Genomic DNA, 13,059 nt, shown 5'->3' on the forward strand with positions numbered 1-13,059 from the left:
ATGTTCTATTTCTCAAATCTCAGGTTATCAAGCCAAGCTATTTAAAGATGTTTTGAAAGAAAGGATAAAAGGAGGACCTGTTAGGACCACTGTGTTTTTGGATACTAGTGGCATATATCCATTCTGTAGTAAGTTAACACTTTCAACAAATAAACACATTTTTAGTTTTTTTTACACTAATCTACATTTGATTCAAAGTGTTCTTTGCACCCACTCAAATTCCATCATGTTCTTTCAGGCAAATTTAAAATTTGCTATAGCCAGTGGGACAAATTCAACTAAGGACTTGATCTTTTTTTAGATAAAATGGAGAGACGCTTGGGTAATATTTTCACAAAGAAACAATCAAGGTTGCACTCCTTCATCCTAAATTTACATATTGCCCTTTTCACCTCTAGAGTTATTTTGGCATATAACATTTTAAGGAGCCATATATATATATTATATATATATATATATATATATATTATATATATATATATATATATATATATATATATATAGTATGAACACCTATTTGGAAACCAAAACTAGATTATTAATATATAAATATAAAAAAAGGACAAGAAAGTAGTAATCCTCATAATACATTCAGAGTTAGACAAGAGGAGAAAACTTGTAGAACAAGAGAGAATCTCATAGAAATATAATAAATCATTAGATTTATAAGGAAGTATTAAAGCAAAATTATTCTGTTTGGAAATGAAAAACTAGAAGTGGTTTGCAAATAAAATGAGTCCTTTTATGTGAAGAATCTTATGGAGGAAGTTTCGAATGACTGTCATTAATTTTGATTACTGAGAGATAAGTACTTAAAATAGATTCTCATAAAATATTTTAGGTCAGTCATTTTTAGTGTCTTCCAGTCACAGTCACTACCAACTTCAATATATTATTCTTCAAACATTAGTGATGTGTCCTATCAAACAGAATTGGAGCTGTCCATTTTTCAAATTAAAAATTTTATTGAGTTAATTTTATTGAGTTAATTTTAGATTTACATGTTGACATAAGAAATAATACACAGAGATACTGTATGTACTTTAATTTCCTTAAATGATAACATTTTGCAATGCCATAGAGTAGTAGACATTGGTACAATCCACCCATCTTAATCGGATTTCTCTATACATCTGCCTGTGTGTGTGGCTATATGTGTATTTGGCTCCATACAAAATAGTCACATTTCTAGGGCTCTGTATCTACCACCACAGTGAAGATGCTGAACAGTTCATCACCCCAAGGAATCTTTGTGTTGTGCCTTTATAACTACGTACCCCATCCCCCACCTATTGGTTTCCAATCCCTGGCATCCATTCATACATTTCTAGAACTTTGTTATTTCAAGATTGTTATATAAAGAGAATCATCCAGCATGTAACCTTTTTAATTGACTTATTTTTTCATTCAGCATAATACCCTAGCGGTTCATCCCTGTAGCATGTATCAATGATTCACTATACTTTTAGTCACTGAGTAGTATTCCACAGTAATATATCCAGAGATATGATATAGATATCACTATATATCGATCTATCTATCCTTAGGGATAGAGATATATTCCCATGGAATACTACTCAGTGACTAAAGGTATAGTGAATCATTGATACATGCTACAGGGATGAACCTCCAGGGAATTATGCTGAGTGAGATAATATATCTCTCTCTATATATATAAATAGAGAAATACATATATCTCTATATTATATATCTATATTATATTAATATATTATATGTAATTATATATAATATGTAATATATAAATATAGAATATATCTATATTGCATCTATATATTATCGATATCTATATAGTAGACCTATTTCTATATGTAATGTGTAATATATAGATATGTCTATGTATATATAATATACATATATAACATATATAATATATCATATAATAGATATTATATATCTATAGATAAAGATATTACTATCTACATATATTAATGTATATTATATATAACTATATATTACATATATATCTATAGGGATATATATCTATATATAGATACTATTTATGGAATATACATATACATTTCCATAGATATAGGATGTACCACCATTTGTTTAACCAGTCACCTGTTGAAGAGCAGCTGGGATGTTTTTAGATTTTGGCTATGACAAATCAAGCTGCTTGAATATTGTGTATTAGTTTTTGTGTGAATATGTCTTCATTATCTGTCATGAATTCCCAGGAGTGTTATTGCTGGAACAGAAACTAATTGCACATTTAGCTTTGAAAAAATTTGACCTTTTTTTTTGGAGTGACTGTACCTCTTTACATTATCCCAATTAAAATATAAGTGATCTAATTTTTCTGATTTTTTTTTGAATTTGGTGTCATTATTTTAAAAATTCTTATGCATTCTGATAAGCATACAGTAATACTTCAGTGGTTTTAGTATTCATTGCCCTGATGACTACGAATGTTGACTATTTCTTCTTATCATCTTTGGTGAAATGTGTATTCATGTCTTTTGGACATTTTTCAATTGGGCTTTTTTTCTAAGCTGTTGACTTTTGATAATTCTTTATATAATTTCTAAACTAGTCCTTGTCAATATTTGATCTACAAATATTTTCTTACAGTTTGTAACTTGTCTTCTTATCTGTTTCACAAAAGCATTGGCAGAGAAAAAGTATTAGTTTTGATGAGGAGTAATTGATCATTATTTTCTTTTGGTATGTATCATGCTTTAGGTGTCAAGTCTAAGAACTCTGTGTTGAGCCCTAGGTCCTGAGAGTTTTCTCCTATAACTTTTTTTCTAAAAATAATATAGTTCTATGTGTTACATTTACATCTGAAATCTATTTCTATTTAGTTTTTTTATAGCTCCAGCATCATTTGTTGACAGGTTCTCTTTTATTAAGTGCTTTTGCATCTTTATCAACAATTGGTTAAAATATATCTCTGATAGAGATATATAATATAGATATCAGTATGTATCGATATATTTATTGACATATTTTTTGTACCTGTTTGTGTTGGGTCTATATTTTGATCTATATACTTTTTTCATTTATGTATGTGTTCATTTCTTTTTCTAGTACCACATAGCATTTAATTAATGTAGCTATATAGTAAGCATTAACATCACGTAGACTGATTATTTCCTCTTCATTCTTCTTTGTCATGATTATTTTAGATCTTCTAGTGTATGTGCATTTCAATATAAATTTTAGCATAACCTTGTGTATATCTGCAAAAATTTGTCTGAGGTTTCAACAGAAATTACATTAAACATATCTTTCAGTTTGGGGAGAGCTGATATCTTTACCATGCTGAATATTCTAATTCATGAATATGATATGTCTTTCCATATACTTTGATTCTTTGATTTCTTCAGTCAGCATTTTATAATTTTCAACATACAGATCCTGTGCATCTTTTGTTATGTGTATACCACATATTCATTTTGGTAGTAATTCTAAAATGTATTTCTAAATTTTGGTATCTCCACATTCATTGTTAGTATATAGAAATGAGATTGCATCTGTTGTGTTGAATTTGTTTCCTGGGAACTTGCTGAATTCATTTATTGTTTCTAGGTTAAAAAAATAGATTCATTGGAATTTTCTATGTAAGCAATTATGTTTTCTGCAAATAAGAATGCCCTTATTTCTTCTATTACAATCTGTTTGCATTTAATTTTTTTAAATCTACTTACTGCAGTGGCTAGAACTTCCAGTGCTATTTTGAATAACAGTAGTAAGCACAGATACCTTTGCCTTAGAGAAAAAAAAAAATCCAATCTTTTGCCATTAAAGCGTGATGTGACTTATAGTTTTTTTTGTAGGTACACTATAAAATTGAGTTAGTTCCCCTCTATTCCTAACTTGCCAAGAATTTTACCTCATAAATATGTGTTGGATTTTGCCATATGCTTTTTATGCATAATTGATTATGATCATATAATTTTTTTCTTTAGTTTGTTGATATGTTGAACTACATTAATTGATTCTAGAATGTTGAACAAGCTTTGCATTCCAGTAATAAATTCTACTTGGTCTTAGTGCATATTTTTAAATACATTGTTGAATTTCATTTGTTAATATATTGTTGAGAATTTTACTAAGTCCATAAGAAGTATTTGTTAGTAGTGTTCCTTTCTTATTGTCTTTGTCTGATTTTGGCATAAGAGTAATAGTGTATTCATATTACTATAGTAATACAACGTCATAAAAAAAAGTGAGCAAGTTTTCCCTTCTCTATTGTCTGTTCTGGAAGAGATCATGCAAGATTTCTGTTAATTCTTTAAATGTTTGGCAGAATTTTCCAGTGAAACCATTTGGGTCTGGAGATTTTTTGGGAGGAAGTTTTACTACAAATTTAATTTATTTAATAACTTTAGGACTACTTGGATTATCTATTTCAGCTTGGTTGAAGTTTTGTAGTTTGTGGTTTTTGGGGAATTGGTCCATTTATTTTAAGGTGTTGAATTATGAGCAGCAGGTTTTTAAAATTATCTTTTTAATGATTGCATTATCTTTAATAATGCCTTTTGTTTTATTCCTAACAGTGATTTGTGTCTTGATTCTTTTTATTTTGTCTGTCTTGCTAGACAACACGGTTTATTGATTTTATTGTTTTTTATTCAAGAATCAGATTTTTATTTAATTTTCTATCATGTTCTTTTATTAAATTTCATTAATTTCTGCTTTGTTCTCTCTCTCTCTCTCTCTCTCTATATATATATATTTCTACACACACATATATATTTCTACATACACATCTTTTCTTCTACTCTATTTGGGTTTATTTTATTCTTTTTCTATTTTCTTGAGGCAGAAACAAACTATTGGCCTCAGATATTTCTTCATTTCTAATGCAATCATTTAGTCTATGAAATTTCCTCTTGTACTGCTTGAGCTGTGTCTTATGTGTTTTGATATATTGTATCTTTTTTATTCTGTTCTATGTATTTTTTAGAGAACTCTTCTTTGACCATGGGTTGTTTATAATCATGCTGTTTAATTTCCACTGTTTAGAAATTTTCCTTTTGTCTTTCTGTTACTGATCTTTAGTTTAATTTTATTATGGCTAAAAATCAAACTCTGTATAAATTTTTTAACAATGTCCTGAGGTATTTTTAGTAGTAAAGGATTGATTTCTTTAGGCTCATGCTTCATGGGTACTGGCAATACCCATTCGCATTTTTGGGTATAAAATAATATTTTGTTGGCTGATCTCAGACATCATCGTCATTACAGCATCAACTTAAAGTAAAAAATTCTCCTCTAAACTCAACAGGTCCAAAGTTCTAAATCTTGTTGTCTAATTCATCTAAATCAGATTTGGCTAAAGCTGTGGATATAAGTATTTGGACATAATTTTTCTTCATCTGTGAACCCGTGAATCTCAGGAATCAAATTACCTCCTCCTCAAATACAATGATGAGACAGGGATACAATACCAGTTATAGGCATTCTTGTTCAAAGAGAAGAAAAATAGAAGAAAAATAGAGTCAACACTCCATGCAATTTTTAAATTCAGCCAGGCAAGCTCCATTTGATTTAAAGACCTGGGAATAATTCCCTGTGGTTCTTGGCTCTGCTCCCTGGGTTCATGGCTTCACATGTTGATCTCTTAGAGTCCTTCCCTCTCTCTTTCAGCCCCTTCTTCTTTAAATGTATAAATGGTAGCATATGCTTGCATCTGAGTAGTTTTTTCATCTTGCTTCTTGTTTGTAGAAATTTTCCAGGCCTCAAAACTTTCCCTCATTTTATACTCTGTTGCTTATAGTCCAAGTTGGCACTATTTATACCACTATAACCTTCACCAAAGTCTGGTGGATCTCTGTATATGTCACAGAGAGTCATTCATTAAAAAAGAGACTCCTCATATCATTTCTAGATGATCCTGCCTCTATTATTGGCCTCTGCTGAGATGGCTAAAGGAATCTGTGAGTTATATGCCTAATATTTTCAAAGACCCTTTTGTGTGACTAAATGCTCTGATTTTAAAAATCTTTCTGAGGGAAAAGGTTGTCCCAGCTATACCCTCAGCTTTTTCTCTAGAGCTTCATTTCCCAATAATAAATTTCTTAACTTGAGCGTCTTTAGTAAACTCGCTAGGCTGAGGATCTCCTCAAGTCAGGATTCTTTTTAATTTAACAGTTTCATCTCAATTTCTGTCTTTCCTCACACAATTCATGATGAGCACCAAGGAGAAATCTGGCCACACTTTCAACCCCTGACTTATAAATCCCCTTGGTTCAATTTCCGATTTCTTCATTTACAATTTCTGCTTCCCACATAAATTGCAGTATGTAATTCCACTAAGCTACCTGCCATGATGTAGTGAGGATTCTTTTTCTACCAGTTTCCAATAATATATTTCTAATTTCCATCTGAGTCCTCAACAACAGCAAGATTAACATCCTTGTTCATTCCATTAGACATCCATATTTCTCACCAACAGCCTTTTTGCAATGTGGATTTTCTCTGCCATGTTCCTTATTTCCTCCTGTGTCCTTACTAGTACATTTCTACTAACAGTTTATTCAAGGAAATCTAGGTTTTCCTATTATGTTCCTAACAATTCTCCCAGCTTCTTCTCATTTCTAATTTAGAAGCCACTTGTCCACTTGTACATTTTTTTATAGCTATATCACATCATTTGCATCAAAATGTATATTGATTTCCTATAATGACCCTAACAAATTACCACAAATTTGGTGGCTTAAAACAACACAAATGTATTATCTTAAAGTTCGGTAGTCCAGAAGTCTAATACAGATGGAACTGTGCTAAAGTCAAGGTGTTAGCAGGTGCATTCCTTTCTGGAGGCTCAGGGGAGAATATACTTTCTTAACTTTTCCAGCTCTAGAAATCGTTCGCATTCCTTGGCTTGTGGCCTTTTCATTCACGTAAGTGGACTGAGTCTTTATGTTATATCATTTTGACCCTTCCTCGGCACCACATCTCTTTTTCTGATTCTCTTCTTTTGTCTTCCTCTTCCTCTTTTAAGGCCCCTTGTGATTACATTGGGTCCACCTGGGTAATTCAATATAATATCACTATTTTAAGAACAGCTGGTTAGCAACTCTAATTTTATTTGCAATCTTAATTATCCTTTGCTATATAAGATAACATACTTGTAGGTTCCAGGGATTAGGACAAGGATATATTTGGGGAGGCCTACAACAATTACAATATGCATACATTATTTATCACTGTTTAGCGATTCCAACATTTAACCATTTCAAGTAAAATGTGGAAACCTCACTTCCATGTAGGCCCGTTTACATTCCCCGCTTTTAATTATCATGATTTTGAATATCAGATTGTGTAATAGTTTTTGTTTCATTCCTTAACATTTACAAAATCAATGAGAAAAAAACCTATTGTATGTACCCATATTTATTCTTTTCCCATTGTTCATTCTTTCTTCATAATGATTCATGATTATTTCAGCAATTCCTTTCTGTATGAAGAAATTACTTCTGAAAATCTCTAAGGATAATTCTGCTAGTAAGATTTGTTTTTTACTGTTTCTTTGTCTAAGAATGTCTCTGTTTCTCCTTCATTCTCAAAGGACAGTTTTGTTGGATGTAAGATTTGAGGTTGGCAGTTATTTTCTTTCAGCACTTGAAAAATGTAATATTTTCTTTTGACCTCTATAACTTTCAGATGTGAAATCCATATGATTCAAATTGGTGTTCTGTAGGTAATGCATCATTTTCTTCTGGCTGCTTTCAAGACTTTTATTTCTTTGTTTTTACTTTTGCAGTTTTATTATGATGTGTCTTGGTTAGAATTTCATGAGGTTTATTATATTTCAGGTTCACTTAGCTTTTTCAATCTGTGGGTTGTTTTTTTCACCAAATTTAGAAAGTTTTCAGCCATCACTCTCTTCTCTCTCTGACACTCTAATAGCACAAATATTACATCTTTTATTATAGTCCCACAGATCCCTGAGGCTTTGTTCATTTATTTTTCTCCATCTTTTTCTCTCTGTCATTAAGATTGATTGGCCCTCAAGTTCACTGATTTTTTCTTTTATTATCTCCACTCACTATTGAGTATATCCTGTGAGTTTTGTATCTGCAATTATATTTTTTGTTTCTGTAATTTTAGAAGTCCAATGCACTATTCATTGCACAATGGAGCCACCTTTGCTTCTGTAATTTCATTTTTTCTTTTACAACTTTTTTTTCTTTGCTGAGGTTTTAATTCTTTTCTCATTTTTTCAAGAGACATGTTAACTTTGAATCATTATTGTGATGGCTCCTTTAAAATAAATGTCAGATAATCTCAGCATTGAATTTATCTCAGGGTTAGCATCAGGTAATTTTCTTAACAATGTTATGATTTTCTTTGTTCTTGGTATTTTGGGCAATTTTTGATCATATCCTGGACATTGTATCTCTTGTGTCAAAATCTGAGTTCTATTTAAATCTTTTATTTTAGCAGGCAGTTCCCCTGTTAGGTGTTGGCTTTAGATAGTCTAAGGCTATGATTTTTAGTTGCGTAAAACTTTCGGGGCTATCATATTTTCTCAGTAACTTTTTTTTTTGCTTTTTATGCATTTATACATGAATATAGATCTTGCTTCACAAACTTTTATCGGACTCTGTCACAGCTACAAGTTATCTCATAGAGCCTTTGAATCTTTTTTCTTCTTTTCTATCTTCAATATTATATCCTGTAGTATTTTACTTCCATTTCTCATTTAATAATACATATTAATTATAAATAGTATCATCAAATACTTCCTTATATTTACCAATTTCAGTTGTCTACGTTTTGTCTTATCCTTTCATTCAACTCCTTCCTTCTGGGTTTAACTATTTTCTTGCCGAGGTATATCCTAGTAGTAGCTTTTCAATAGTAGTCTCTCTCAGTCTTTTTCTTTTTCTTTTCTTTTTTCTTTTTTTTTTGCCTTTCCTGAAAATGTCCTTATCCTTCCCTCACTCAGGAATGAAAAGATAGTTTAGGACAGAATTCTATATTGAAAGTTTATATGTTCAGCACATTGAAAATATGAATTCTCTTGTTTTCAGATACATTTTTTTCATTTATCTTCAATCTAATTTTTCCATGAAGATAATCTATCATTTCATCAGACTGAATGTATTCATTGATTTTTTTTTTATATTGTTATTTTCCAGTCTCAATGGTTTGTTCGAGTCTGGATTAAAAATTAATTTAAAAAAACTATTTGTGCTATTTCAAAATAGAGATTCATGTCTATCTTTGATATAGAAAACTCTCAGAAATCAGCTCTTCTTCAAAGTTCCCCTTCAGAGCAAGTCAGATTTTCTTTTTTCAGAACCATATTACCACAATCCTGAAGCATTTTAATGTAAATTTGTGGGAGTCTTTTAACATGTAACTAGTGTAAACTTAAATTTCATGTTTCCTGGAGTTTTATTTAATCTCAAGAAACAATTTATGTTTTCACCTAAGACTCACACTGAAAAAGTAGGAAGAATTTTCCTAGTTCCTCTTTCAATGGTGGGTCAGGGAATTTCAATTATAAGGTTCATGGCTCTGTGCAGGGAGCTCCATTTCAGCTTTGTCCTTTAACATCATGTCTCCTGTTCCTGCATGGAGGTTGACAGTTCAGCCTCCATCTTTGTGCCACAACAGGCTCTGAAGTCCCAGAGGGGTCCAGGGCTTCAGTTCTTCTGGCCTTGGTGCTAATTTCTCTTTGTTTCTGCTTTCTGACACTTCCCCTTCCTTCTTCTGAGTTGGTTGCATATTGAAACATGGATTGTACACGTAGCATTTTCATGTACTTATAGTGGGAGGGTGGCTTAATCTGTAACATCTCAATATTCTATGCTGTCAGAAATCATCTGAGCAAGCCTGAATGCCCATTTTTATGGGCAAGGTGAATCAAAGTACCTTGCCTAAGGCTGTGAAGTAACTTCAAAGTGAGAAGTGCTTATTTATACCTCTTGTGTCAGAAATGGGGAAAATCCAATTATAAATCCATTGTGTTCTAGGAGGTGGGTGCACCAAACTTGGGATAACTCCCATAGTCAAAATTTCCTGTACAGGCCTGGCAACATATAGAAGTGAGTTCAGCATCCTTGCCTGTGAAAGACATACTATACCAAAGTTTAGTAAAGGCAATTTGAATAAGAATTGCTATGAACTTACCTTATATATGTATATATTTCACAGTCATTCTTGAACAGCCAGTGAAATTAGGAATTACGTTTGGCAAGCAATAGCTGGTACTATTAATCAGATAATTAAGAAATCATCATATTTACCTTAGATCTGCTATTGAAAAGTAAAAGTTGCTTAATTGGCCTAATTTCTGGAAAGTTTTGGTTTTCAGACCAGCTAGTATTTAGGAGCTATTTGTTCAATACTTCACCATAACCATTACTGGCCAGCAGGCTTTTTCATCTCTCATGTTTAAGAGTAATCAAAAATTGACAAGCAAAAGGTAAAATATATTACCCATTTACCAAATGAGTCCTCTCAATAATATTATTTGCATATGTAATATGAGCCTAGATTATATATCTGTCTATACATACACACACATATTTATACACACACACACACACACATATATATATATATATCTGAATATGTACCAAAACCAAAAAATTAAAAAATAATGTGAGTTGCATTCTACATTTTTATTTTGTAGCCTATTATTTCATTCTCAGTATAACTGTTCCGGATAAAACTGTGATGGATGGCTTTTTTTCATTTAAATTATTAAACCAGCTTGGAATGATTGAAGAGGCAAGGTTTTATAAGTAAGTAAAATTTACTATTTTCCTCTCTCATGTATTCAATGTTTGCTTTCTTCAGTATCCCATCCAACAGATAATTTAAAGAGTATAGTTTATTTTTAATCCAGAGAGTCTTAAAATGCTAAATATTAAAAGGATCTCATGTGTTATATTCTAATTCCTTTATTTTACAAAGAAAGATAACATATGTTAAAGACGCTCCCTTACTCTAAACAACTAGTGACTTTAAAAGTTATAGGAGTATCAGGAGATGGAGACCATCCTGGCTAACATGGCGAAACCCCATCTCTACTAAAAATTCAAAAACATTAGCTGGGCATGGTGGCACACACCTGTAGTTCCAGCTACTCAGGAGGCTGAAGCAAGATAATCGCTTGAACCCAGGAGGTGGAGGTTGCAGTGAGCCACGATCATGCCACTGCACTCCAGACTAGGTGACAGAGCAAGAATCCGTCTCCAAAAATAAATGAATAAATAAATAAATAAATAAATAAATAAATAAATAAATAAAAAGTTAAAGAGTAAAAGACGACTTTGTTTCTTTCTCTCTCTTTTAACTCTCATTGCAGTGTTTTTCCTAACCGTATGGCCTTCTAACTCTCTCCAGTTTTCAGGCAATATCATGTTCACAGTGATGTGAATAAATGTTTAGCGACTTCTGTAAATAAAGTGACACAATTTTAGTGTTTCAGGGAACTATTCCCACCTACAAGGCTCCCAAATAATAGGGGAGGGTTTTGTTTTTTTTCTCCATCTTTTATTTAACTTTTTATGTATGTACATATGTATGTGCAAGTGTGTATGCATATTTTTAAGGTTATATAATTATATAAAAGAATGTTCTTGGTTTCAGCTGGTTGAATATATATTTCTGTGTTTAATAAATTCTTAAACTAGAAAATTATTTTTTTTTCTTAAATAAAAGAATGATATAAACTGGCACACTACTATATAGTTGTGGTTTCCAACCTGCTGTGCTAGACTTCTAACTAGCCATTAAACAATGAAATGATTTTCAAAAGGCTCACAGGCACCATATCTAGTGATTAAAAGAAATATCAAAGTGTATTTTGTTGTGGATAGAGCAATTTGGCTTAAGTTTTGACTGGTTATTGAACACATTAGGATTTCAGGAAGCATGGTTGGTATTTCCAGCATTTACTGCTGTCACAGTATAGGTAGTTACAGTGCATGAATTAGCTAAAAACTAAATTATTGTGTGATGGACCTTGGACCTTGAGAATACAGTGACATCCAAACTCTGTGAGCCAGGAGAAAGTCCCTGACTACTTATTTATTTGCACATTCACCAACAATGGCAGTGAAAATATTTAATGTTACAGTATTATTAGCACAGGTAAAATCTGAAACGATATTAAAATATAAAAAGTAGCCATAGCTCGTAACAGTAGGTAAACCTTTCGAACGTTGGAATCCACAAAAAAACTAATGATGAGTTCTCCATAACGAAAATATAAAATACCTGTGTACTGAAGTAACATAAAGACCATTCCATCATGGGATGCCATGATTATCCTTAGCAATAATATCCTGGGTTACAAGTCCTGCAAAATTTTTAAAATTTTGGATAAACATATGTTTAATATTAGATTGTGTAAATGTAATTTTCTTAAAGTTAATAAAGACATTGCAGATGATTTAACAGTTGTATAGAACTGGTAGTGAAAGAGTAACAATTATCCGTTTTCCTTTCCCTTTTTAAACTAACCTTCAGTCACCCAAAGAAGATAAAATAAATTAAACAAAAATTCCAATCCAAATTCTTGACTTTCGTCAAGACCCATCTTTTATTGAGAGAAACTTTTTGGCCCTTTTCACCTAATTTTGAACACTGAATGTTTTAAAATAATAACTGACATTATTCCATAATTGTTCATTACTCTAAATTGCTTACAATTGTATTTATGTATGTATATACATATACATTCACACAATATCTATTGTTTGTTCTTATAAAAAACATGATTTTTGGCTATTAAATTGATTCAATTACTTATTCAAGTTATTCAGCATCAAACTTATTCAGGTATTTCTCAAAATAATGAGAATCCAAACTGATACAGACAGCATTTTGTTCCCAAGAAAGTCACAGAATACTGGAGACTCATGCATAATTGCAGCGTTTAGTAAAATGTTTTATAAAAGAAGATCACTTAATGTACTGTTGGAGCACAGAGAAGAATCAAGGAAGTATTTGAAAGCAAGGCAAAACAGTCAAGGAACAGAAAGGATGTAACAAAAACCTAGAGATATGAGAGTACCTGATATAGTTTGGCTGTTTGTCCCCACGCAAATCTCACCTTGAATTGTA

At 31.5% G+C, this 13,059-nt stretch overlaps 1 protein-coding gene across 2 annotated transcripts in view; it reads left to right on the forward strand.

Moving 5' to 3' along the window:
- The window catches only part of LIPI (lipase I), a 104,354-nt gene that overhangs the window by 39,432 nt on the left and 51,863 nt on the right, over positions 1–13,059 (forward strand). For both annotated transcript variants that reach the window (XM_065541127.2, XM_005548943.5), the window contains 2 exons: positions 24–128; positions 10,619–10,730. In XM_065541127.2, the coding sequence (XP_065397199.1) occupies positions 24–128; positions 10,619–10,730 (217 nt within the window). The remainder of the gene's footprint in view (positions 1–23; positions 129–10,618; positions 10,731–13,059) is intronic.

Source organism: Macaca fascicularis, chromosome 3 (genome assembly GCF_037993035.2).
Source record: "Macaca fascicularis isolate 582-1 chromosome 3, T2T-MFA8v1.1".
Lineage (NCBI taxonomy): Eukaryota > Metazoa > Chordata > Mammalia > Primates > Cercopithecidae > Macaca > Macaca fascicularis.